Source organism: Melanaphis sacchari, unplaced genomic scaffold, assembly GCF_002803265.2.
Source record: "Melanaphis sacchari strain LSU unplaced genomic scaffold, SCAv2.0 Contig85_pilon_pilon, whole genome shotgun sequence".
Taxonomy (NCBI): Eukaryota; Metazoa; Arthropoda; class Insecta; order Hemiptera; family Aphididae; genus Melanaphis; species Melanaphis sacchari.
The window spans coordinates 2,157,850-2,184,528 of NW_020271605.1; the positions used below are offsets into that span (position 1 = coordinate 2,157,850).

Genomic DNA, 26,679 nt, shown 5'->3' on the forward strand with positions numbered 1-26,679 from the left:
ACACACACACACACACACACACACACACACACACACACACACACACACACATATTTACGCGTGTGCTAGCGCTAGCCCGAGTTTAACGATAAGCTCCTTATTATTACACAATATACATAAATATGATAGGAGGCTTAAAATCAGGTGCACATCCGTTTTTTTGCGACGATCATCTTAATATAAAGCGGTGTCGTCTCAAGTCATATTATACCTGTATATACGTGCAAAACCACGGTAGTGCAGGCCGTACGCTTTACGATTTGGCGCGAGATCCAATCGAGTAGGTTGCTCTTTGACCCATATCCAAGTTTGGTCTACTTGTTCTGCTGGAACGCTCTGATGCGCACGAGTAAAGAGCAAAAACTGTCTTGCTCGACGTACTGACGACGCAGCATTAGTAGGGGGGGAGGGGTGGGCTTCACTCATTCATACCGACAGTCAGCTGTATGTGTGTGTGTGTGTTTTGGGCGCGCGATTTCGCTTTCAGTCTGACCAGAAGCGATCGATGACGGCGGACGGTATGACCCCAACGCGACGACGACGCGCTTGGCCAGCCGTCCATGGTGTAGCGCATAAATGCACACGAAAACGTGTCATCGGACACCGTTTCGGTTGTGTTTCGGTGGTGTGTCACATTCGCGCGGGCAACGGCGACGGCCAATATCAAGGACGTCGACGAATGTGTATCAATGGGCTAAAGTCAAAAATCCGACCCGAGACGAGACCGACCGAACGCCTAGCGATGATTGGCTACAGTAAAGTTATATAGGCATATAGACTTGGTTTGATCTACACCTACTTACCCATATACCCGACGTGTATATTGTTTATCATTTAATAGCTGCAGGTAGGTATACCGCTGCAGTGGGTCGGCGTTATCGTGCGAAATCTAAACGCGTGTAAACAACATTGCACCGCCACGACGATATTCTGTATTGGCGCGGACGACGGGCTGCGCGATTTGGTGGAAACTCGTGCGATCGTATCTTTGGGCAGTAGTGACCGGTGCAGTCGGCGTACTGTGTCTTTCACTCGCTTAAAGCACGGGGCCCGTAGGTTGGATATTGCACACACGAACAATTATTTATGGTGTCGTTTGTGCCGGTGTTTTTACGCCGGCAATCGGCGGCGTGCGCACAATAGCCTACTTATAATATACGTGCGCGTATGTGTTGTAAAGGTGCGGGATAAATTACGTCCACTCGGATGAGAGTGAAAGAAAATAAAATAAAATAGAAAAAAAAAAACAAACATCGGCGCCGATATAGTGCACGGAGTAGTCGTGGTAAGACGAGAATAATTTGAATATTAAACGCGTTTCCCGGTCCGCATAAGACACACGATATAATGACTTATTGTATAATACACTCGTGTTCATAATGTGGCAGTGTTCGAAATTCGTGAAACGTTTGCGGATTTGCGGAGACTGACTATCGCGCCCCATTATCGACAGTGGACACTGCGCGTTGTAGTATCGTCGCCGTATCCGTTCGAGATCGGATACCTTCGGCAGGGAATACTTACATTATAATTCATTACTCCTTTATAAAAAAAATATATATACATAACCATTTATACGTAGTGTATATACTCGTACTACGAAGCACGGTGTGTTACGTGTAATTCTGTTTCATTTTTTTTTCTTTTTTTTTTAAACATTATACTGTCTTAATAAGTAGAGAAATCCAAAGATTTCCACGTGACTCTATCACGATTCTCAACCCGTTCTTAATTGGTTCTTGTCGTCCGGAATACTTTATATTAATAATATTATTATTATACACATAAGCAAACTGTTTTGTATCGCGGTAGTGGTGGCGACGGCGGTGCGGCATAACAACAATGATTATTCCATATTAAAATATAAAATTCTTTTGTAGGATGAATACTTTATTTATATCTTAATATTTTTTCTACGTCGATATATATTGTTGTTTTCGATGACGAGCGGTGGTTGTAAAAATAATAAGAAAATTAGACACGGAAAGTCAAGTATTTTTTTTCTTCGTATAGTTTTGCTCACATTATATATATACGATAAACTATAGATTTTTCTTTTCTTTTTGTCAATTGCATTCAAATACGGCCGTTATGTATGCCAACATGCAACAGATATTGCGTACACACTTAATATTGTTACATATTATTTACATTTTACTTTTATAAAATTTATCAACAGACACTAGTAAAAATAATTCTTTATACACACGAATTGCATATATATATTTACACTGGAGTTTGGACTTAAAATGATTAAAAAAAGTTAGTTTATAATTGTAATATATTTTATTACGTTTTGTTTGTTGGATGATGGTGCTTCAACACAGTATTACTTGTATATTTTTGGTAACAATATATTATACGAGTATAATATAATATATTTAAGTTCATAGAGTGTTTTATAACAATATTTGGTCATCAATGCATTCTCTAGGCATCAAAAAATCGAAAATCTTCGCGATCTACTGGCAGATTTATTGTTTATTGCGATGGCGGCTACTTTCGACCGATCGATTTCTCACAGGACAGCACCGTTACACACGAGCCTCGCGCGCGCTCAAAAGTCGTGCACCCCCCGTACATGTCGGTCGTTGAACATCGTCGGTTCGTATAGCTCAGCAACGTAATAGTAATAATAATATTATATATACCTGTAAGGTAAACACGAGGCTGCTGAGACGTATTTATATATATAATAACAATATAATAATAATATTATACGCCTGGACCCATCGCCGCCGCTGAGGAATATTTTATATAATATTGTATTCTGGCCGGCAATTTGTTGTTGCCCGTTGCGCGGGCGTGGCCCACTGTCGAGGTGTGAAAGCCGGTATAAGCGTTAGTTTTTTAAGTTTTTTTTTTTTAATAGCACTATATAGCCGTTTGTGTGCGTCGTTATCTGCATGAGTTATAAGGTCGTGAGTGTTTTGATTTTTTTTTTATAGCCGTGTTTTTTCCTCGTACACACACGCGCCCATACTCTCCTGTATGGCATACACAACACCTTCGGGGATATCGGATAGTGAGTATAAATATATATATATATATATATATTATATATATTTATACTGAGCTTATATGTGATCGAGAGAGGCAGCGGCGGTGGCTTACTGTATATATATTATAATATATTGTCGGCGCGCGGGTAATAAAACCGCAAATCGGTCTCGTGCATCGACCGTACATTATATTATATATCTGTTTACTATATAATATGCATGCGCGTATTGTATCTACGATTTGTTGGCTTCGAATCGTCCGCTAATAATAATTATGCGCGTATTTAATACGCGCGTATCGTACGTCGCAATCGCTCGTTTTGGCATCGTGATTTTGCGATGTATTTGGTTATTTTCTTTTCAAATGGGACTTTCGTATTAGTGTATAAAATACTATTAAATCTAGTGCAAGACTTATTGCTAGATTCCTGAACAACACATTTTACGAGACCGGGTTTAACCACCCTCAGCCTGGACAGACTAAAAAAATAATTATAGTTATATTTATAATATATACATTATACGTACGCTGTACAATATTTTGGCTGATACGAAAACTTTAAATATATTTGCAAAATACGTAGGTATATATATATTACATACCTGTATCGTTATATTATTATTGTTAGGTAAATAATATTATATTGTATACTTACAACGAATCATACATGTCGTCGAAACGGTTACATTGGTGGATTTAAGTTCAGATTATATTAAATTATCGACCTTGTATTCGGGGTGTTTATATAGTATAACTTATTGAGATTATGACGTAGGTACTACGTATCGTAACACTCGAAACGCATTCGTACATAATATAGGTACGAGTATAGAATATATTATAATATGTACACCGTACACACTATACGAGGGATTGGTCATACACTCATACTTACATACATACATATATATATATAGTATACATCATTATCGTATCATCTACCTACTAACTGCGATCGTTTGAAAAATATCATATCCGCGCATCGTTAAACGGCTAGCGCTTATTGTTTATCATTTCGATGGCAGCAAAGAGAGAAAGAGAGAGAAAAAAATGCTTAGACTACAAATTCGTGCCCTTTCACCTATTTCGCATTTATGCGTTATTATATTGTGTGCATACGTCGTATATATTATTATAATATACGCGAATAGAGGTACCGGTCGCGTACACACATAAATGTTGTTATGATATTATATGTGCTACACATAAAACGACGCGCGCGCCCGAGAGATACGATCGACCAGAGTCGAACACGATTCTCGACGGCGGCGGCGGCAGACGTGCGGCCCCCGCGAGAGTTCGACCGGCCCGACCGACCGATACGCGTTTAATTTATCGGGTCCGTATTTTAATAATCTCTCATGTGTGTGTGAGTGTGTGTGTATGTGTGTGTGTGTGTGTGTGCATTTGTGTGTGTGTGTGATGCGCAGTAGAGCAGGCGCGCAGATCCGATACTGATTATAATTAACCGACCGACGGTCGCCTCGAGTCATTCTTCGTCTTCGTCCTCGTCCCCGTCTTAGGAATATTTAGGACTATTTTATCGAACACGAACTGCAGTTCACCGTGCTGACTACATTGTAATATAACATTTCATCGGATTTTTGTTTCTACGATTTATCGCCCGGTTACGATAATGATTAGTGTTCGTAAAAGTATTATTATAGAGATACGCGGGTTGAACAATCTGGTTGTTGGTGCAACAGCGGTGGCGTGTGTAAAAGAGAAAAAAATCAAAAATATTTGCAGCGGCCATATAGCTGCTGCTGGTTTTGGTAAAGTACTAAGAATGTCTATAACAAATCACCAATACAGGAGATTAACGAAATGAGAGAATATAATTAACTCGGCGAGAGATGCTCAATATAATGATAATTTGCAATCCGGGAATTATCTTTATTTTACTTCTTCTCCCGCCACGTGGATTATGATGATTATTAAGAACGTTTAGTTCCCACGGATACTATAGGTACCTCTATAGGATGTATAATACAAGTAGGTACTTATGTATTAAATTTATATACTGGATACGAATTGCAGTGCTCGTATATTACATTATATTACTGGACCTAAGATCATGAGCAGTGCATTCCGACACTAGAATATTGTAGTAGGAATTTGATTAAAGCAAGAAACAATGTTTAAGTATAATTTTATTTAAGTTACTTATAATAATTATGTGCCTTGAATTATTTCATTTTAGCTATATTAGTGTTGTAGTTTTTGGGAAACGGTTTAGGTTAGTATATTAAAATAATATTATAATAATAGAGCCAGGTGAGAAGATTTATAAAAAAAAGGTACCGCTCGTAATTAACGCACGTCAATGATAAAATAATAATACAATACATTTTATAATATAGTATCGGATCATAATAGTACTGCTACAACAGTGTAATAACCATTTTGCGTCCGGTAGAATCCTCGCGATGCATTTCATTGTATCCTGTATGACACGGACTTCCCTGATATTATATAGGGTGTGGCAGGCGCATTGCTCTCGTATATAGGTATATATAGTTATATTATCATACGTGTGCATAATATTATAGCTTAATGCATTTATTACGGATAATGTGATTGAACAGCTCAGAACGAAAGTCAGATTTCGACTTTTCAAAGACGACAAATTCTCTTACCTACGTATTTTAATAATATAACATGTACAGCAGGAGATAGAGACCGAGTGCCTACATCACAATATTATTCTCATTATTATTATTAGAAGTAGTAATAGTAGTAGTAGTACACAGCCGTCGTGTAAGACTCGTGGTACCTCTATATAATGTAGGCGCGTTTATACTGTATAAAAATATATAGTGTATGTGTATATATATACATATAATACATATAATATACGCGTAATGGATCAGAGTTGTAGTCGTTGTACGTTGTAATTGCGTACCTATATATACGCTTTGCACGTGTATTATACGATAATATAATATAATATATAATATGATAACGGCGTATCGGTCGGAATTAAGACGAAATGGAATATTGGTTTTTTTTTTCTTACAAAACTACACATACGAGCAGTGTACCTATGTGTATACTATATATATATATAATATAATAATGCAGTTGGAATCGTATCGACCTCGTTAGCGTTGTCGTCGTAGGCCCGCCGCCGCCGCCGCCGATTAAACACGAAAAACCGTGTACGGACAACTATAATATTATAATATACCTGGACGGCGGCAATGTGGGCTGTGGAACGGGTTGAGCGGCGCGTTAATGCGGAAACTCGGCCGATATTAGACGGCGCACTAACACACACACTCACGCACGAACATATTACATATATGTATTATATACACACACACGTGCACGCGCCGCAACTTGCATCGACTCGCGCGAATACGACCTGACAACTGTTTCTTTATTATAATAATACAGTTGTCGCCGTCGTGACCACCACGTTTGGCTCCCGTTTCACCGTATCATTATATTGTTATTATATAATAATAATAATAATAATAATAATGGTAATATTATAATATTTTTCGTCAACGGGGAGATCGAGAGGTCGGCTCAGCTGTCTAAACGTATTGTTCATGTTTAATGTCTGTACACTGGAGTACACGTAAGATTGAAAAAAATTAAAAAATGTTCCCTTTAGGTGGCAATTTGGGCGGAAGAAGCGAGTGAGTTCTGGTAGATGTGTACAAACGCACATACCCCGAAAAAATATAATATAATAATTGCATAACGAATTCGCGTCATCTTGTGCGTATAGCCATACAGTTGTTATTATCTTATGACGTCGGAGCAGGCGCCCCGCGGCCGCCGTATGGGCTTTTCGCCGCTTGCGCGCGATGATTGACGGTTCGTAATGTTTTCTGTTTCGCAATCTGTCGTCGTCTGTGATATTATTATTATTATTGTTGTTTTTGTTGTTGTTACGTTGTCTACGCCTTTGTGCTACCGTATACTTGACACCTAGGTATATACACCTATACCGACGGCGGGTAACCTATACAGCGATTACGACAGATGGTCCAGGGATAATTGAAAACGAAAGATGATTTTGCGCCCGATGCGAAAAAAACATAGACAATAATCCCCCGTGACGATTCTTATCCGATATAGGTTGTGGTACTCGAGATACAAATAAAAAAAAAAACAGCGCTTTCTGCAGTGGCCTACAGTGATGTTTACCACGTCACCGGAAGAAGATCATCAAAAACTAAGTTAAATTTTTTTACATCGAAAATATTATTAAATGAGCAATTGCCATGTTATACTCGATTAGGTCCATTTGTATTTATTGTACCTAGGTCTTACAGCAGTTTTTTCTTCTAATTTTTTTTTTCTAAGTGTTATTATTTAGTTATAGGTTATTTGGAAAAGTCAATAGGTAGTTATATAAACGTCAAACGGTACCCCTAAATAATAATAATAATGATAAGTAAATTTCTAATAAATTAATTTTTCTATCTATTTGAATTGTTGTATAATAATCGATTTGGTCTATTCAATATATAATGCATTCATAAAAAAAAAAAAAAATTGGCGAGACTTTTTGGGACTATATTTCTATAGTAGAAAGTATAATATAATATGTACACTATGCGGTTAACGCAAGCAAATCATGAAATGTACTGTTTTTTTATTTTAGAAAAATTGAAAAATTTTACGCAATCATTAATTTTCTATTTTAATAGGTTAAAACAGGAAGAATAGTTTTTTCTCCCGTAGACTGTATGTCTATATATTATTATTATTATTAAAAATTGGTTAATCACCAATTTGTCGTGGACTTGAGAATGCCTGTATAATATTATATATACCATGAATACTTATAATATATAGACTTGTTTAACACTTATATATATATATAGCCAAGGCGAGTTATGTCATTTAATCAAATATTCCACCCACTATTATAATATTTATATTATGTAAATATACCTATTACCTATATGCGACCTGCAGTATGCGTCATTTCTCGTTAACCCCGAAAAAATTGGACATAATTTTTCGTTTGTTGTGTAACACACCACTGTGGCTGTGGCAGTGTAAGCACGGCTAAGTCATTATTGACAGTATACATATTATAATACTATATTATTGAGTTATGTTTTTTGGTATGTCAGACTGACGTTACGAAAGCGCCGCCAAATACCACTTCGATATGCACATTACTGGAAAAACTGCTACCGGTGCCCAGTTACGCGCGTGTATGCATATATTTATTGTATATATATATATAATATATGTATATATATTATATATTATATATACATCTATTATAAATGTATATAAACAGTACGCACACGGAGATTTAACGCCATTGTGCCTTTTTTCGCCTCCGACACCTATTCAAAATAGTTGTGTATATACATAATATATACCTCTACACAGTGGCGGCAGCAACGCGCGATAAAAGAGAACAAATAAAAAAAACAACAACAAATCGGTTCTTTGTGTTATTATTCTTAGTGTTCTTTTTTTACCTTCTATATTATACGTACATTATATATTATATATACCATTGTCGGAATACACGTACACGTACTTACGATAGGTACATGTATGAGTGTATGGAGATAATCATGCAAAAAGTACGTCTATATACGGTGTCATCAAACCCTTAATCTGCCGACGAGCAAACACACACACACATAAATACGCTCTCGCGAGTACCTATGTGTGTGTTTTGAGACGAATATACAAGTACGCATACACACGCGGTATATATGTAATACGATCATTCTTCTGAGTGTAGAAAACGATCACGTCGCCGTAAGACCATGACCGATCGTAAATGAGCGAATTATGGAATTGAATAAGTCTAAAAATAGATTTATTTTGGGTGGTTGTAATTTAACGACAGCGATTCGCAATGAAGTATATTTCATAAGGCGAGGTTTAAAAAATAATTATCTTAATAATAGTTTAATTACTATAAGAACTTGAAACAATTATTTAGTAAAGACGTTAAATCAATGAAAATGTTAGGCTTTATTTTGTTTTAACCAACGTAGCACCCATTTTTGCACTAGATATATGTGAAATGTAAATTTTAATGAAAAAAATAGGTATTTAATCAGACTAGCTATTTGAAATTGACGCACAAATAAAACAGGTGATTTTACAATAATTGTATCTACATTATTTTAACTATATGCCACATCTGAGAATGTTTGTGAGAAGTTAAAAAAAACATTTTGCAACTAGAATATTTAATAGAATTTAATTGCGTAAAATTATCATTTTCATGGATGAATAAAGATCTTATTATTAAAAGACACTGCGAGTATGTTATGGGTTTAATAATTATTTACTTGTACAATAATAATTAGAGGCATTGCGAACGTATGAAATAAAATATGTTTTTTTTTAATTGGACCAAACCAAGGTTGTTTATTGTGTCACACTATAATCGCTGTCACGTATACTACTGTAGCGCAAAAATGTATAGGAAAAAGGGTCTAATTACTTTCAGTATTCGAAAAAAATTAAAAAGTTCGTAAAATAATTCAAATTGCTGGTAAAATTTCTTTGATTATATTTTTCGTTGAAAACTATTTAAAATTTTTTTATAAATATCATTTATCGTCACACTTTTAATATTATGTGATTCGGTTGTAAAATTAAAACACGTATAGAAAAAACGTAGTGACCTTCTCCCGTACATACAGTCCCTATACAACGCTACAACTACTACCTCCTCGGGTTACGTTTAAATCGTGATGGTTTAAAAATTTTCGTGCAAACATGATTGGGTCGATGTTTTGAAACGATACATGTATAATATTAATACGCAGGAGGTAAATATTAAAATATATTTACTGATCAGCCGCGGACACACGAAATCGATGCGGAAATCGGTCAGTACCTATACATATACACATCGTTAAAAAGTTATCGTTTTATCGTCCCGAGAGCGAACGCTATAGTACTGCGTCAACCCGAGAAAACTGTATGATAGTAATAATAATAACGTAATTTACGTAATCTAAACGAGACGTATCATACTGAATAACACATCGGTCACATCGTGTTCTTTACGCGTATAAAAAGCGTGTAAAAATGTTGTAATAATAAGGTCTGACTTATAATTGCCAACGGTTATTATCCGAATAGTCGAGTTGAAATATCTCTAGGAAAAAAAGAATCGGAAATATAGGTACGCTGCTGCACAGGAAAAGCATAACATGTTCGTTAAAAACGTCTCCAAGAAAACGGTTAAAAGTAATAATAATAAAAAAATACGTTTCTCGTCGGCGAGCCGTTAAATAGAAGATTTCGGGGGTGTTTGACACAATCGGACGATTTAAAACGCAATCAACTACACGTTAATGACAAGGCCGCGTAACAAGTGCGAGCGCGGGTGGGACGTGTGGTGTAGGTACGGTGGGGGCGTAGTGGCGGAGTACGACATGTGGTGAAACCGTTGCGGGGGGCAGATGCGCGGCTCTCTCAACTGCCGCCGCCGTCAACGGACGCGAAATACACCCACCACTGTACACATTGTATAATAATATGTAATACACACACATACACATACATACACGTATACCTATATAATAGTACGTACACGTATATAGTGTATACAGTAATAATAATGTGACTACTGTACAACGGAAAAAAAAAACATACTATTTTCATTATCTTCACCCATTGTTCTTGAGGAAGCACGCTTCTTCGTACAAATGGATAGTATTGGACGAAAAAAAAGTCCGTTAAAAATAATTACGACTTTCGACGGTTATTTTATTATTATTATTTTTTTTTTCTTTTGCTTTCTAGTTTTGAGATGACCACATTTTGTATTCGGCCGTCGGCCTCCGTCGTATTTTTTACACTCAAAGGCACCAGTAATCAAAAAAAAAAAAATTATACTTTAAGCCACTAAGTACAGGTTTGCACTCCACGTTTAGAGTAAATCATTCATTTTGATATTATCTAAATTCACAACACTGAGATCGATATTACATTAATTTTTTAAGTGTTTTGCTAAATTAGTGTATAATATAATTATTGTACATTGAGTTAAAAGTTTAATGAGTTTATACACTTTAAACATCGTGTATACACAGATTACGTATCTCGGGTAAAATTTTAAGATAATCTAAGTCTAACTCTCCGAAACGAGTTACAATATATTTAGGGACATTTTGAATAAGCACCACCCTTCATGATAAGAGTTTGCTGTACGATTAGAACGTGATGTTTACGAACCAAAGAGGTTACTGTATATATAGGTAATTTATATTTCAAATGTTCTTTATGTTTTATCATCATAGTTTCTGTTAAAATTGAGTTTGATATTAAAAAAATTTTAATAAGACTATAAAATGATGGTATAACACGAGTATAACGACTATGTCGTTTTACGGAGGATGAGAAGAAGAAAAACGGTAGATGTGTAGGCAAATAGAGTTTAGAATGTATATTATAAGTGCTTACTAAGCAGTTGAGAAAAGCCTCGTTGTCGGTGACACGGTAAAACAATACTAAGCGGCGATCCGGATTTAATAACTGGTCCATGCTAATACTCTAGTGTGTGTCCGGTCGTGATGATGAATATTTAAACGTAGAATTTTTTCCTACTATATCTTTACATCTCTCCCTCTTTCTCTCTCCGTCTTACTACATACATCCTTCTCTCTTTATCTTTTCGTTGTTTAATCAATCCAGACGGCCCTCAATGAGCGCCGGCGAATCGCCGAGCACGATCTCATGAATAATTCACCTGCGGTCCTCCGCACACACCCGCACCCTTCGCTAAACTTTAGCCTTCCTATGCTAATTTCGTAACTGGAACTACTACTGTTCAGCAACAGCATCAGCAGCGCTACACTATGTACGTGTACGCACATAATAATAACGCTATATGTATATATAATAATATTATAATGTGTGTATGTTTGTATATGTTCAATTAATGTATCTGTCTCGTGTATCATAACCAATAAGCCACCGGCAGTCTTGACCTAGGGCATTGTGAGCAAATTCCTCGGCGCGTGTACCTATATACAGATACATGGTGCATTATATCAATACGACATACCGCTAGTGTGTATATTATACCGATTATAACTATAGAAAAGAAAAATATATTGGTTCAATATAGGTACGCACATATTGTTATTATTCTTCTTATTATTATTCATACAAAACCGACACTGCAACCGCGCATAAACCATACAAAACGAATAACAATCTAATGAACTGTTGAAAACAAATCAATCAGATGATAATTGAGCTTAGACACACTCCTTTACACGCTTGGCGCAATATTTGTCATAGTTGGAATAAATGACGCAAATCGTAAAAAAAATAAATGTAATTAAGAATGTGAAAATCACTTTTTAACGAAACAATCTAGTTGTTATATTATATTTTATAGTCTTTAAGCGATGTAGGCATATTGTAGGAAAAGATAACGATTAATCCTTTGGGCATGTGTATTATTATAATATTACAGTCTAGTTTTACAATGTCATTTATACGATATGGTGACGATGACGACAACGACAACGGTAGACTTAGTTAACGTTAAGTGTTGCACTACGGTCGCATTTCACTTTACGAGCCGCGTTTGAATATGTTGACGTTATTTAGTTCGAAATTCGAATTCTGGAAATTACAATTATTACAGTCTCGTTCGAACTTTACATATTTAAAAATATCTTATACCACTACAAATAATGTGTTCAACGAATTGGAAGAAAATAGTGGTTTTTTTTTAACTACTATCTAAATTTATCAATAGAAGTGAAAACGACAATTATTGTTCAACCTATACAAAATAATTATGATATGAATAATGTTACAATGAATACTATTTAAATAATTTCTCTCAAAGCCTGCCTTCTATACTAATATAATAATATATATTATATACTATTTAGTATTTACCATTTCATCTGATTGAGTACTTATATTTAGTAAGTTATATATTTTTTATAATAAATATTTTGTATTACTATCATAGTACCATTGTATGTCAAATGGTATCGAGCGATTCTCATAAGTAAAGACGACACCTGTTGTCCAACTCCAACCCATATGTTACATGCGAATTAATCGAATCGTGTCTAGTCCATCACATATACACACACACACACTCCCGAGCGTACACGGTATTTCCATTATATTATGCTACAATATTCTAACATTTCCAACACGGCGTTCGTAAAATCATATAATATATTGTTTAAAAAATAAATATGTGTATACACATACGGACATAGGCGGCGGCGACGACAACAATTTATCGGCCGCCTTTTATATTATTTTATACGTGAATGCAGGTCTATAGACTGCGGTATTATATATTATATTATATTATTATAATATATGTTTCGCGCGTGCCTCCTTCACCCAGCTATATTACATTAGTCGTGATCGACTGGTTTGATCACCGCCCGTCCTGGAGATCTCGATTGGATTATATTATTATTATGCACAAGTACAATCTATAACTTTAAACGCCAAGAAACATGATGTGCCATGGCTATCCCACCTCGTGATATTGTTAAATTCATATTGTGTATAAGTATACGACAAAATACTTATATTTGGGGAAAGGTCATCAAGTTGTAATACGTATAACTTTATTGCAAAGGAAATCATATGAGTGTTTATATAGTAGATAAGTGAATGCATAAAAAATTTAAATGTATACATTTTTTTTTTTAATTTGGCGATATCAGGTTGAATCCCTTCCCCAAATATACGTGCTTAGACTGTATGTAATATAATATAATTCATCGCAACCTACACCAAACTCTAAACGATATTAAATTATACGCAAGTACTCGACCGATTTATTTACGATATGTTTTATTTGTGCACTTACCTTCTTGTGAAAAACCGTTGACGCTGCTACTGCTACTAATGTTTCCCGATCCCACTAAAAAATAAACAAAAAAAAAAAAAAAAAAAATACAAGAAATTAATGTCTCTGAATTAATCTATTTGTGGATTTTATATATTGCAACTTTATCCCAAATTAGGTTTCAAAAATAATATCAATTGAGTACTTTTCAAAAAAAAGAAAAAAAAATCAAGTGTAAAGTATTTTGTTTCTAAACGTATAATATATTTTCCAATGGCAAGAATGTTAATTTATATCCTCAAAGTATTTACTTTTTTACTAAGGAAATGTGTAAGTTAAAGCTGCAGCTTATTACATTACCAGGATTTGTGACATCGCTGATTGAAGGGCGAAGTAATTTGTTAATATTATATTAACAATGAATTTTTCATACGAAATAATAATTCATGATTATTGACGATAGTATAATATAATTATAAGATCAGTAATAATTTTAGTAAAAATACTCTATGTAATTTTTACTTACCATCATCGTGGTGCATCTGCTGTTGTGTCTGATGCATAAGACCTTGCGTGTGCATCTGATGTTGTGGCATATTGTGAGGGTGCAAGGAGCCCCCATGGTGCCCCAAACCTAGTTCCATTCCAATCATAACCCCTTCCACGATGTCATTCACCTTGTCTGAAAAAAATAATTATATTTCGATTAAATTCTATTGAGATAGTACAATAATTGAAAATAGTTTGTCACGTGCATAGATTTATTTTTATATAATATTTATAAACTATTTTGTATATAATCACCAATAATGCTTTTAATTATAATTTTCTATTTATAATTTGTAACATAGTTTTTTGTGATTTTATTTTTCATGGACCTCAGTGAACATATTCGTTTTATATTTAAAAATTAAACACAAGTTTGAAAAACATTTAGTAATATTATAAACGGATAGAGCTTAATATTATTCGATTTTTATCGGTTCTGATTACCTATAATTTATTTTGTTGATCTAATTTAGGTTTAGTTTACGACTTTATATACCTAGGTATTTAAAGTCGTATATCAGTAACATAATACGTAATTAAAATATGCAAATTCTCTAACTTAAAACAGGTGCAAATAGTTTAAACTGATTGTTGACAGCTGTCTTTGACCGTAGAAGGTTATTCAATCGTATTTTGAACCCTCGATAGGTGTTTTAGTAGGAGATTTTTGCTTTGTCATCGTGTCATTACAATCATTAGGTACAAACGGTCAATAGTTTTCGCTATCCCGGTGGCCTGCGCGCTCATTGATAGTCTACCACGTTCTTATTTGTTCTTCGACTCGCACCGTGATATACACACATGTCACATATGCATGCATCCTGTGTTTTAATTCTCCAATTTTTTTCTCGGATTATTTTCGTAACATAAATTATCAATATTTTTTTACCCTCGAAATCGTATTTAAAAATTATTATTATTTTGGTTGCCGACATAGACGCTTATATATGCTTCGTTTATATACATCATATTTTATAAATAGCAAGGCAGGTACACCATTTATACTATATTATTATATAGCATTTTTTATCGGGATAGGATATATATTATATTATTGTAACGACCGCGTTTATGTAAATGTTCTGAGTCGTGCGGATAAGTACACTGTGAAAGAAACGAAAAAGTGTGAAAATTGAAGCTCGTGATGACGCTAGCGGTCAACCACTGTGGGGTGTCATCTCTGCGGCGTGCGCGTGTGCGTATAAATCTCGATCACGCGGGTCCGGTCAGAATCGTGGCTTGATATTCTTCCAATACACCGGGTCATCTCGCGTTGTGTGTGTTTGATAACACGAAACCAACATGAAGGAATGAGAACAGAAAAAAGCAAGAAAAAAAAATGAAGAAATGAGGTAAAAAATAAAATAAAAGAATAATATAAAAGAAGGAAAAATTCCCGTGAAGCTACGCACATCGGGCCCGTTATGCTCACGTGTGTCACTGCACGAATACAGAATCCAGTGACAATCAGTTCGTGGGTATCTCTCAATAAAATTATCTCAATACGAAAAGCCTATTCAAGCGTCTCTTCGAATTTATACATTTTATACGTAGGTACCTTCACAGAGGAAAGTATTCACTATTGAACTGCTTACATATAATAAGTATAGGTGTAGGCATACATAGATAATTTAACTTTAGCGTATTTATAGATATTCATTTTTATAATTAATTATTTTGTTTTGAGAAGTCTGTATAATTTTTCAAGAGGATATAATAGCTTAACGTATAATATCTTATTAAATAATATTATATGACTGTTGCAATTAAGTACACCGATAATTTCAAGAATATCACATACATGGCAACGAACACGTACATGGACGCCGGTCATCAAATAACTACAAACGGACTATCTAGACGATTTAAATAGCGAAGTTTAACTTTTTATCGTTAAGTCCACTAAGCAATTGGTAGGGAATGGTCGTACCTATACCATTTCTGCAGTAAAATATATACAGTCCGAAATCATATTATCTTCTTGCGAGGTATCATTTCGCGTTGGCATTTTTCTCACGTGCCTCATATAAATCGAGTTTTATCTACCGCGCGATGTATATATTATAATACTCAGACGAAAACAAATGTACGAGAGTGGCGGTGAGCGTGTGTCCGGCGTGCGAGACGAGCCGGTGCGATCTATATAAATAACAATATTATTATAATTTAATACCGCCAAATAAGAGGAGGAGGCGAGACGCGGACGGTAATAAGAATGCCGATCGCGGTCGTGGAGACACGCGCTCGCGCGAGAGAATATAGTAATAATACCAACGCTCCGAGTATAGTTTGGGTTTGATTTGTCCACGAGATGCGTCCGACAAAACCGCCTTAATGCGTGCACGTTGTATATCACACTCCGACTTTATTATATGGTATACCTTTACCAATGTATATTTATATATAAATATATAATATATTAAACCTACTTAAATTATTCCTATTGTTGTTGTTATCATTATTACTAATGTTTGTGTTTTATCGTTTTGATAATGTGTCAAAGGAGTGTACGACGTGATTTGTGCGAAAACCCACGAAGCGTTCGACAGGTGCTGAGAATGTGGACACGAAATATATTATTGTATTATAACTATTATTATCGCCACAGACAGTATTACTGCGGCGTGTATTATCATATCAATACTAGTATCGATGTGATGGCACAGGTTGGAAGGTCTAAACCTGAACTCTATAGTTTCGGTCAGTCCGACGGCCTATTTGCCACGATGGCTGGGCCCGTGCACTACTGCAATAGTATACGAGTACATCATAATATAATAATATACGATGTGCCGTACGTAAGTACCTATATCACATATAATATATCCTCATAAATATATATATATATATATATAAATATATATGATATGTTACGCGGCTCAACAGTTGACTTTCAAAGACTTATTTTTTCGTTTTTTTTTCACGTACCGCGTATATAGGTATACGATCACACACTGCAACTATAATATTACGATACAGTAATAATAATATCATGACCACTCGCGTGTTGTAAAACCGCGTTGACATTATACATTCACATAGACAGAAGAATAGAAATTTAACCTCATTTTTTTTTTTTTTTAACCGCTTTATCAATCATGAAATCGGAATAATATTTGCGTTTTTCTGTGCAAACAGGGGAAAAAAATTAAGAGAACGACGACAAAATGAAATAAATCATTGCTTTCGCGGAGTAAACTCGGATGAACCGACAACAACGTGGTACATGTATATGTGCGTAAAAAAAACAATGTAACGCGTGCACGCGCAGTGCTACAAGTCGCGTTCCTCCTACCTTATAATAAATCGTTGTCGAAGTAAACGTCGCTGCGAAAGGCCGTCTGTTTATACGTCGGTTGCCGATGACGATTCTATTCCCATATACAAACACTTAAATATATAATAATTATTATTATAATATTTCATTTGTTTGAATTTTAAATGAAAACACCGATAATATTATATTATATTTGCACACTGGTGTAATATTATAGCTATATAATAGCACAGCACAGGCAAAAACTATTCTCAATAAATACATAATGATATTATACTTTATATTTAAAAATAAATAAAATATGCAATCAGAATTTATAATATAGTATTGTCACTACTATACTTTAAGAGTACTGTGTATAATCTATTGACTTAGCGCGTGTTCACAGCTCCGTGACCGTAATAATAATAATAATAATAATATAACTTTTCGACGTACGCAGGAGGTTATAATCATTTATTCGTATATATATGAGTATAATATGATGTATGAATAATACCTTAACGAAATACATATACATATTGGCAAACATCTATATATGCATAAACACTTTGGCGTGTAGTACGCATTCGACGCAATATACTTATTCGTGTAGGTAAGCGTCGCAGTTATTTTGCCGCCGCTTGTACTTGAATCATATTATGAGAAAAGCGCGTACTATCAAATAGATTCAATAGGCGCACGATAGACAGAATATTATTGAAAACGTATACAGACATTTATTTCTTTAGATTCATAGTGAACATTAAGTAAAATAATATTTATATTAGTTAAATTATACTTATTTCGTGCAAAATGCCGTTTCTAGATTACATAAAGTGTGTACTGTTGAATCGTTTACTTGATTTTCAACGCTATAACCATGAATAATATTTAAAAATAATTTATTGTCGTTGCAAACAAATTGGTCTATTTTAAATAACTTATAATAGTATATTAACTATTAAGTATTATTTTGGTTACGTAACCTAAAATTCCTATTGTTAGTTTTAGTTAAAATTGTATGTTATTATCGGCAATGACAATATTTATATAAAAAAAAAAAATGTTGTATCGTAATTGAACTTGTTAATGTAATGACATGAAATTAATTGAATACTGCGTTGGATTTCATGTATGTTTTAATGATAAACTTAAATCAATAAAAACCTTATTTTGGAATGTAAGAGTAAAAAAAACTACATAAATGCATTCTAGATTGTTACAGTAAAAATCATAAACAATATTTTTGAACATTTATTGAAGATTGAAAAAAAAATATGGAATTTATTATATGTAAATAATGGTGATCTAGCTATTTAAAAAAAATAAATATATAACAATTTACAATAATTCCAAAGATAATTCTGATCGATTACGGCAAAATTGAACCTTGTGATTTTCTATAGTTTTGGAAATTGTATTTGTACTATTTTTTAAGGACGCTCGGCATTAAATTTAGCTAATTTCGTATTAGAAGAAAAAACGGTTATCCTTCATTTTTTCACTTAACTATAAAATCTATTTTAGCTGATAATTATAGTTGGAAGCTGTTTATTTATGGATTTAAATATATATAGTAATACATGCTATAATTATTTTATTTTGTTATGTAAAAAACATTTTTCTCTAATATAGCAACTTCCCTAATAAATTATGTATAAACTCTATTTATAATACTAGTAATTTGTTTTAAATTACTACACATACTTAGAATTATTGCTATAGAAACAACACTCAAGCAAGTACAGGGAAAAATATGTCTACCCTATTAATAAAAGAATACTAGAAATATTTTAACGAATAACTAATTGAATATAGTTTTATCTAATTTTTAAATATAATAAATATTTTTTTTAATTTTTAGTACCTATTATTTGTTTAAGAGGATTTAGTAGGTATATTATCGCCAATATTATTTCACCAATTAGATTTTTATCATATTATCGTCACAAAATTAAAGTAATATAAATACTTGATATTTTCTCGAGTTTAATTTAAATACATTTTGAACCATTTCTGTTTTAGTTGTTAATAAAATATACGAACAGGCAACAATTCAGGAAGGTCGATTCAATTATTTACCAAGTAGATAAATAAGAAAATCATTCATTAAAGATTGTTTGTTTTTTTTTACTTAGAAGTCCTTGTGGTATTGTACGTGCGTGCGAGTTTATTTTTGATTACTCTAATTTTACATTTTAGACTATAAAAATAAAACTGAAAATATATCTTTAACTTGAGAGTTATCTGAATTCTAATTTTTTTTCATTACACTATGTAAATATTGGTCGGGACTCAATAACTGAACGATTCATCAAAAAAAAAAAAAAAAACAATATAATGGTTTAGTGCCAGCTATATTATTATGTATATTGTACTATAAATTGACATTTTTTATGCAACATTGTAGATATTAAACCTATTAGAGAAAGTTCTGGCTACATAATTGGTAAATATATGAACTATTCTATATAATACGTATTTTTAACACTATTTTGTGCTATTCATCTGTGATTCCTGTCACCTATGTGTATTGTGTATATATGATAAATAATATATTATTTATCGAAGCTTTTGTTTTATTAAAAAAAAACGCATACACAATACATTTGCTTATATAACACAACACATTTAAACATAAATATAATATACATATTTTATATACATTTAGTGCTACCCTCATTTTGGTGTTAATATACATTATATTATTATTATTATTATTATAATATGCGACAAATATACCTGCATATATATGCACTATACAATCATACACACCGTAGAGCCCTGTGACATCCGACGCAGCAGCAGTGGAAACGTCACAGACAATTAACGTCTATTGTGACGACAACGTGTCTGCGTGCTGTTAGGGGTGGCAAGGGTTTCCGTGGGGCTTGGTAATGACGGAAGGAATAACTCCGTGTGTAATGCAGACTACAGTAGGTACCCTTTGCTACAATATAATACCTTTCTATAGTATCTATGTGTACTTTTGATGCGGAATAAGGAATAAGGAATTTTCGGAACACAGATAATTTCAACACTTAAATACATGACACGTAGTTTACCTATAAAAATACTTATCGAGTAAATTTGAATTGGACCCACGTAAATTCACCATTCCAATAAAATAATAATATAAATGAATGTATATAGTTATTATCATTATATTATATCATATTATAATGACCTGCCCTATCCAACCCGTCAGTATTATTACTACAATAAAAATGTAATAGTCTATATTAATATATTTGTGTGATTTTCTTATAAATTATATTATTTCACGCGACGATTTCCGCGATACAAATAAAACGGTATGAACCACGTCGAGTAATAATGTAAATCGATAAATATATGTATATGTATATATATATATATATAAATTTATATATATTTATAAAAAATATATCTTTGCAGTTACGAATGACCGGAAAAAGAACTGATGGTTACGCAATTAATTGGATTTTCCATCTGGGACGGGTTTCCACTGTAGGAAAATTTAATCTGCCACTTTCTCTTGAGGTTTTTTCTCGTTCATTTCCTTCTTATGTACAGGTTAGGTTTATACATTTATTTTATATATCATTTTATTATACACCTTTTTTTCCAATCAACCAATTGGGTTCTTATATGATTGTTCATGAGATATTTTTTTCTTCCCCTTCATAATATACGCACTGTACGTCGCCCATTTATCAAAATGACTATTTTTAAAAGTTTATGATTAATTTAATAAATACCTAATTGAATAATTTTTGGATATCCAAGCTTATTATTTTTTTACAAACAAAAATATTTTTAAAAATGTATAAAACTTACATTGTAGGTAGGTACCTAAATTTATAATGAGTGGGAAAATGCAAATTTTTTTTGTTTATTATTCCTCTTTGTATAAAATAATTTAATAAAATATGTAATACAAATCTCAAATAATAATATCCATAATATAAATAATATTAAGTAATATTTTGTTTTTAAAATTATTTACATGTTATTATATTTTATTTTAATAGATTTGTAACAATGATAAAATATTTAAGTATATTATCATTTTGAAAGATTTATGCAACGATATGTAAAGGTGTTAGTATTATTTTAAAATATGTCAATTTGTTATTACTTGTTAATGTTTCAAAACTGTTTCTACAAATATTATTTTCATATTTTAAACATTAAATTAAATTAAAATACAAAGGTGAATAAATTAATATTATGAAATCATGTTTTTTTATTTAGTTTAATTTTCTTATAAAAAAATCTGGGCCTCATCGAGAAAAACTCATGTGTTGATAATGTATTATTATATAAACATAAAACAGTTACATATGTATAAATAATAAAATATTTTATTAACTATATTTTTAATAAATCTATAAGTAGGTACCTACAAAGTACATTCGACCTAACAATATTTAACAAAAATAATTAAATATACTACTTCATAAATAAATAATATTGATACTATGTAAAACATTAAGTAGCGTCCAGATTTTAAAGGTTCAACAAAACGATATTAATTTTCTCTAAAAAACCGAAAATATTCTATTAAAAAATAAGAAAAATATTCAAAATTAAGTTTTTATTTATCAAAATATGTTTTAATACTAGTATGAAAACTATTTTTTATTTTTTTTTTCATAAAAGATACACGTTTTATATTTTCTATGATAAATTATAATTAATTTTATACGATTAAAAACTTATAATAGTTAAAATAACGGAATACTAAATGAAACATAAAAGAAAAATAATTATTTTATTGGCAAATGAAAAAGTATTTAATAAAAACTTTTTTTTGTTCACTTACTTGTGTATAAATTGTCTATTTATTTTTTTTTTTTATAAAACTACGGATGTTCTAAATTATACTGTTATATATTTTTAAATAAGTAAATATAAACGCTTGTTAAAATATAAAACTTGTGTAGTTCTTAAAAGATAGATAAACACCAATTTTAGTATAATTATTTTTATTTTTTTTTTGATTAATAAACTAATGAAAAAGTACAAAACACTTTCAGAATAATAGTAAAAAAACATAAATAAATATTCAAAAATCAAAATTGAAATAATTCAAAAGTAAAACGACTTTAAAAATGTTAAATAATTTGAAATGTACGATTTAATAATAATTTGTTTCGTTCGTTCAATAATAATTCATAGTCGTTCAATAAACTGGAAAATTTGACTTTTGATTATTGAACTAGTGACTTATGTTATGATCCCAAATCGTAGATAACATCTAAATCAAGATTTAGGAAACAACTGCACTGCAGCCGACGCCGGCCGTCTGGGTGTTATGTAAAAAAACTCACAGTAGCGCACAATAATTATAGTGTTTTTACTTTATTGCTATATATATAATACCTATGCCCATAGTGTTCATATAATATCATTATAATATATTGTACAGACGTCGGGTGCGGGTGCGGTATAGACGATTGACGGCAACGGCTACAACTATGACTAGGGGACCCGTCATCAGCAGTATAACCCGTAATTATTATCGTTTTGTGTTGTCCTTGATGTCTATACGAGGCGCAATGTCAGCAGCTGCTGTTCGACTCTGATAACGACACAAAACTATATATGCACACACAATATATAAATAGACAGATATATTTATAATAAGTCCGGGACAAAAAGGGTTGTGACGTGTCCGTCGAAATGTCAATGACACCGTTTTTCATTAGAGGCAGATAGTAGGAAAATGTGCGAAAAAACTATTAGGTATACGAATTTGCGTAAGTGGAGCGTTTGTGTGACGCGTGTACGCTGAAAATGAGTTTGTCACGATGTTTAGATAACCTTATAATTTTATTGAATTGCCTACCGAAAAGTTTTATCGGAATGACGAAACTGTAAATTGTGTACTGTGTATAAAAAATATATTTTTAAATACTTATATATAATTTACGTATACCTACAATTTATACGTATATTGTATCAATATGATAATTTAATTTATATATTTTACTATATAGTCAAATAAGTGATGTACGATATAATAATAATTTACGTATAAATATATATGTTATACAGAGTGTGATAGAAGAATGGTAATCGGCGGAAACGACAACAATAAACGTGCGGCCCGGCAAAGCTGGGCACCGACCTGTTGGATTCACTCGCACGTTGTTTGTTTGTGTCTGTTGGGTTTTTTTTTTTATAATCAAGAGGACAATGATTTAAAAAAAACATAATTATGCATCACAAGCACACACGCTAAAATAAAACATAGACTGATATTGGAATTCAAAATAAAAATCATGAGATTTACATTTTTTTTTACATATAATTGTAAATAATATATAATAATTTATAATAATATATATGACATACGTAACTTCATTCTATTCTATATAATAATACAGTAAAACCTCCTTTAATGAAAATTTATAAGTAGGAGAATTTTTTTGAACAAACTACAATATTTCTGCAAAATGAACCTTCTAAAATCTGAATAGCGGACAAAATTTCAGCACCAGAGTGTTGGATAATAATTAAAGATTTCACTGTGTTATTCAAAATTTAGTTTTGAAAAATCCCCCTAGAGCGCTTAACTTAATAGCTGTACTTCAATCTGTGACACTTAGTAAGATTAATTGTAACTGTTTTTTCCATCAAAACTTCTATCATTTTTAAATTCTTTCTACTGTTCTGAAACCTTTGATGATAAAAAAATTAATATTTTTAACCATATAATATTAATACAAACACAATTACTTTTTTTGTCATTGTTTTTGGAATATTTTTAATATTGTTATTAAGTATATTATGTACCTAATTTATTTTATTTATATCATTCTTGATTATACAAAACATAAGTATATCACATATAATTTTTATCCTCAACCGAAAATTTATGAATAATAAAACAATTTTTTTGTATTCGAAGATCTCAGCATATTTGTTTTTTCTATCAGACTTCACGAGCAATATAGATTCAACGTATCAATGTAAAATCGTTTTTAACGATTTTAAGAAAAATTATAAAATCAAATTACTTTTTTCAAAAGTTATAGAGAATAATATTTTTGAGAATTTGATATATCGGTAATATAATATTTTATTATTATTGGATTTAAAATTTTACAAAAAAAAAAAAAAATATGAATTTAAATGGATGTTTAATTGTTTTGAGACAATATTTAAACTAACTGATATAATCATACTCTCAAAAATATCATGTTCTGTAATTTTTGCGATTTATAATTTTGTTATAGAATTATTTAAAAACATAAAAAAAATATTTTGCGCGAATGCGCTTTATCTATATTACGTAAATAGTGGATTTTAATAACGAATAAATTTCATGTAAGGAGAAAAATGAATTATCTGTGTTGAAAATCATGATTTTTAACAGTTGCCAGTTGAAGTTGAGGTAATACTTAATTAGGTAAATAATATTAGTATTGCAGCAATGATAACTAAAATATAGGTATAATACTATTAACTTCATGGGAAAATATTAATTCAGTTTTAAGCTTGTTAATGTATTTGTTTTTTTTTTTAATAATAACATGAAAACATCTCAGTGTCACGATGAACTTATAATAGTATGACTATATATATATATATGTATATATATTTATAATTTACGTATAATATAATGTTTACGCATTGTATAACGAATGGCCGTGGGATATTATGAAAACGAGAGGAAAGGAAGTGTGTTTACGGGCAACCGTCGTAGGAAAATATTGAAAACATGTGCACGTAAAGTTTGCCGTAGATACAATCAAAACGATTTTATTTTTTTTCTATCTGTGTTTGCACATATTTATCAAAATTATATATTATATTATAAATTATAATGTCATAATAGTTTATTTTAAGTTATAAATCATTAAATTAAGCATATTATTATAGGCTACATCCAAAGTTTGATTGAGTAAATATTATTGATATTGAATTTCAATAGCTTGGTAAAAATAAAATTAATGTTTATCGAAGAAAGTATACGAATTATTGCTTTAAAATCGATTATGAAAAAATGCATTCCCAGCGTTCACCTGCGTTAAAGTTACTCGGTCGGTGTACTAGTAACCACATGACGTGTCTTGAATTATAATATTATTTTTATAGAATGTCTGATATAATAATATTACTACAGACGCGTGCTACGAGTCTCGGGTAGATGCAAATGGGCATATTATAAATATAAATAGACAACACATATAGTTACTCACCAAAAGCAGTGTGTTAAAGCTCGTTCCGGGGCAGGTCCCGTGTCCCGTGGCGGACGTTAGCTGCTCACTCGAACGCGCACTTATCGGCGGATGGGCCCGCGAAATCGGTCGACGACAACTAGAGGGTGGACAATAAACGCCACACGCTAGTTTGTAAACGGCCAACGATAATATTATTAGTATACGATATTTTATATTTTGTGTTGACGGAGCGACACGGCGAAATCGACGATTTGAGTATTTTAATACGGGAACGGCGGCGCCGACGACGGATGTCGCGTAAATCGTCGCCGCGATTATTATACAATATTATACGTATCTATGAAAGTTTAGCGCGTACGGAATTATCGATATTGTGGATATCCGGTGGAGCGGTCCGGAGGGCTGAAGCGTCGTCGATGCGCACGGGTGCGGAGAAGCGAACCGGGTGAGAAAAAATAAATAAATTGCGATCGAGTCAATCGAAGCACAGACGCCGCAACACGCACACGCACACGCCACACACACGTACACACACACACCGGCGCGATCGCAAGCTCTCTATATGGTCTACCGATGGTGCGTCACGACCGTCGTCCGCCGTGCTCGCTGGTTAGGCACTGGTACTATGCGCGCGGAGGTACCGGTCTGTACTATGGTCCACTGGCAAACCAAACGCTCGGAACACCGTCTCCCCCGCCGCCGTCACGCGGGCCGCACGCCATTGGCCCGGAGCCGGGGCCGCCCGCAACAGGTGCCACACGCGCGCACACGCACACACGCACACACACACACGCTCTGGCGTGCGCATTTACCTGTCGGGTACACACGCACACGAGGCAACACGTTACCCCTTCCCCCTCTCACACCCACGCCGGTGCTCCGCGGCCGCGGGGACGGTG

The 26,679-nt window shown here is 32.8% G+C and overlaps 1 protein-coding gene across 1 annotated transcript in view; it reads right to left on the reverse strand.

The window, feature by feature from the left end:
- The window catches only part of LOC112602287 (paired box protein Pax-5), a 67,750-nt gene extending 41,339 nt beyond the window's left edge, over nt 1-26,411 (reverse strand). The window contains exons 1-3 of the mRNA XM_025350281.1: nt 25,799-26,411; nt 14,325-14,480; nt 13,820-13,873 (exon numbers count right to left, since the gene is read on the reverse strand). Of these exons, the coding sequence (XP_025206066.1) occupies nt 13,820-13,873; nt 14,325-14,451 (181 nt within the window). The 5' untranslated portion in view covers nt 14,452-14,480; nt 25,799-26,411. The remainder of the gene's footprint in view (nt 1-13,819; nt 13,874-14,324; nt 14,481-25,798) is intronic.
- Nucleotides 26,412-26,679: the final 268 nt, after the last annotated feature.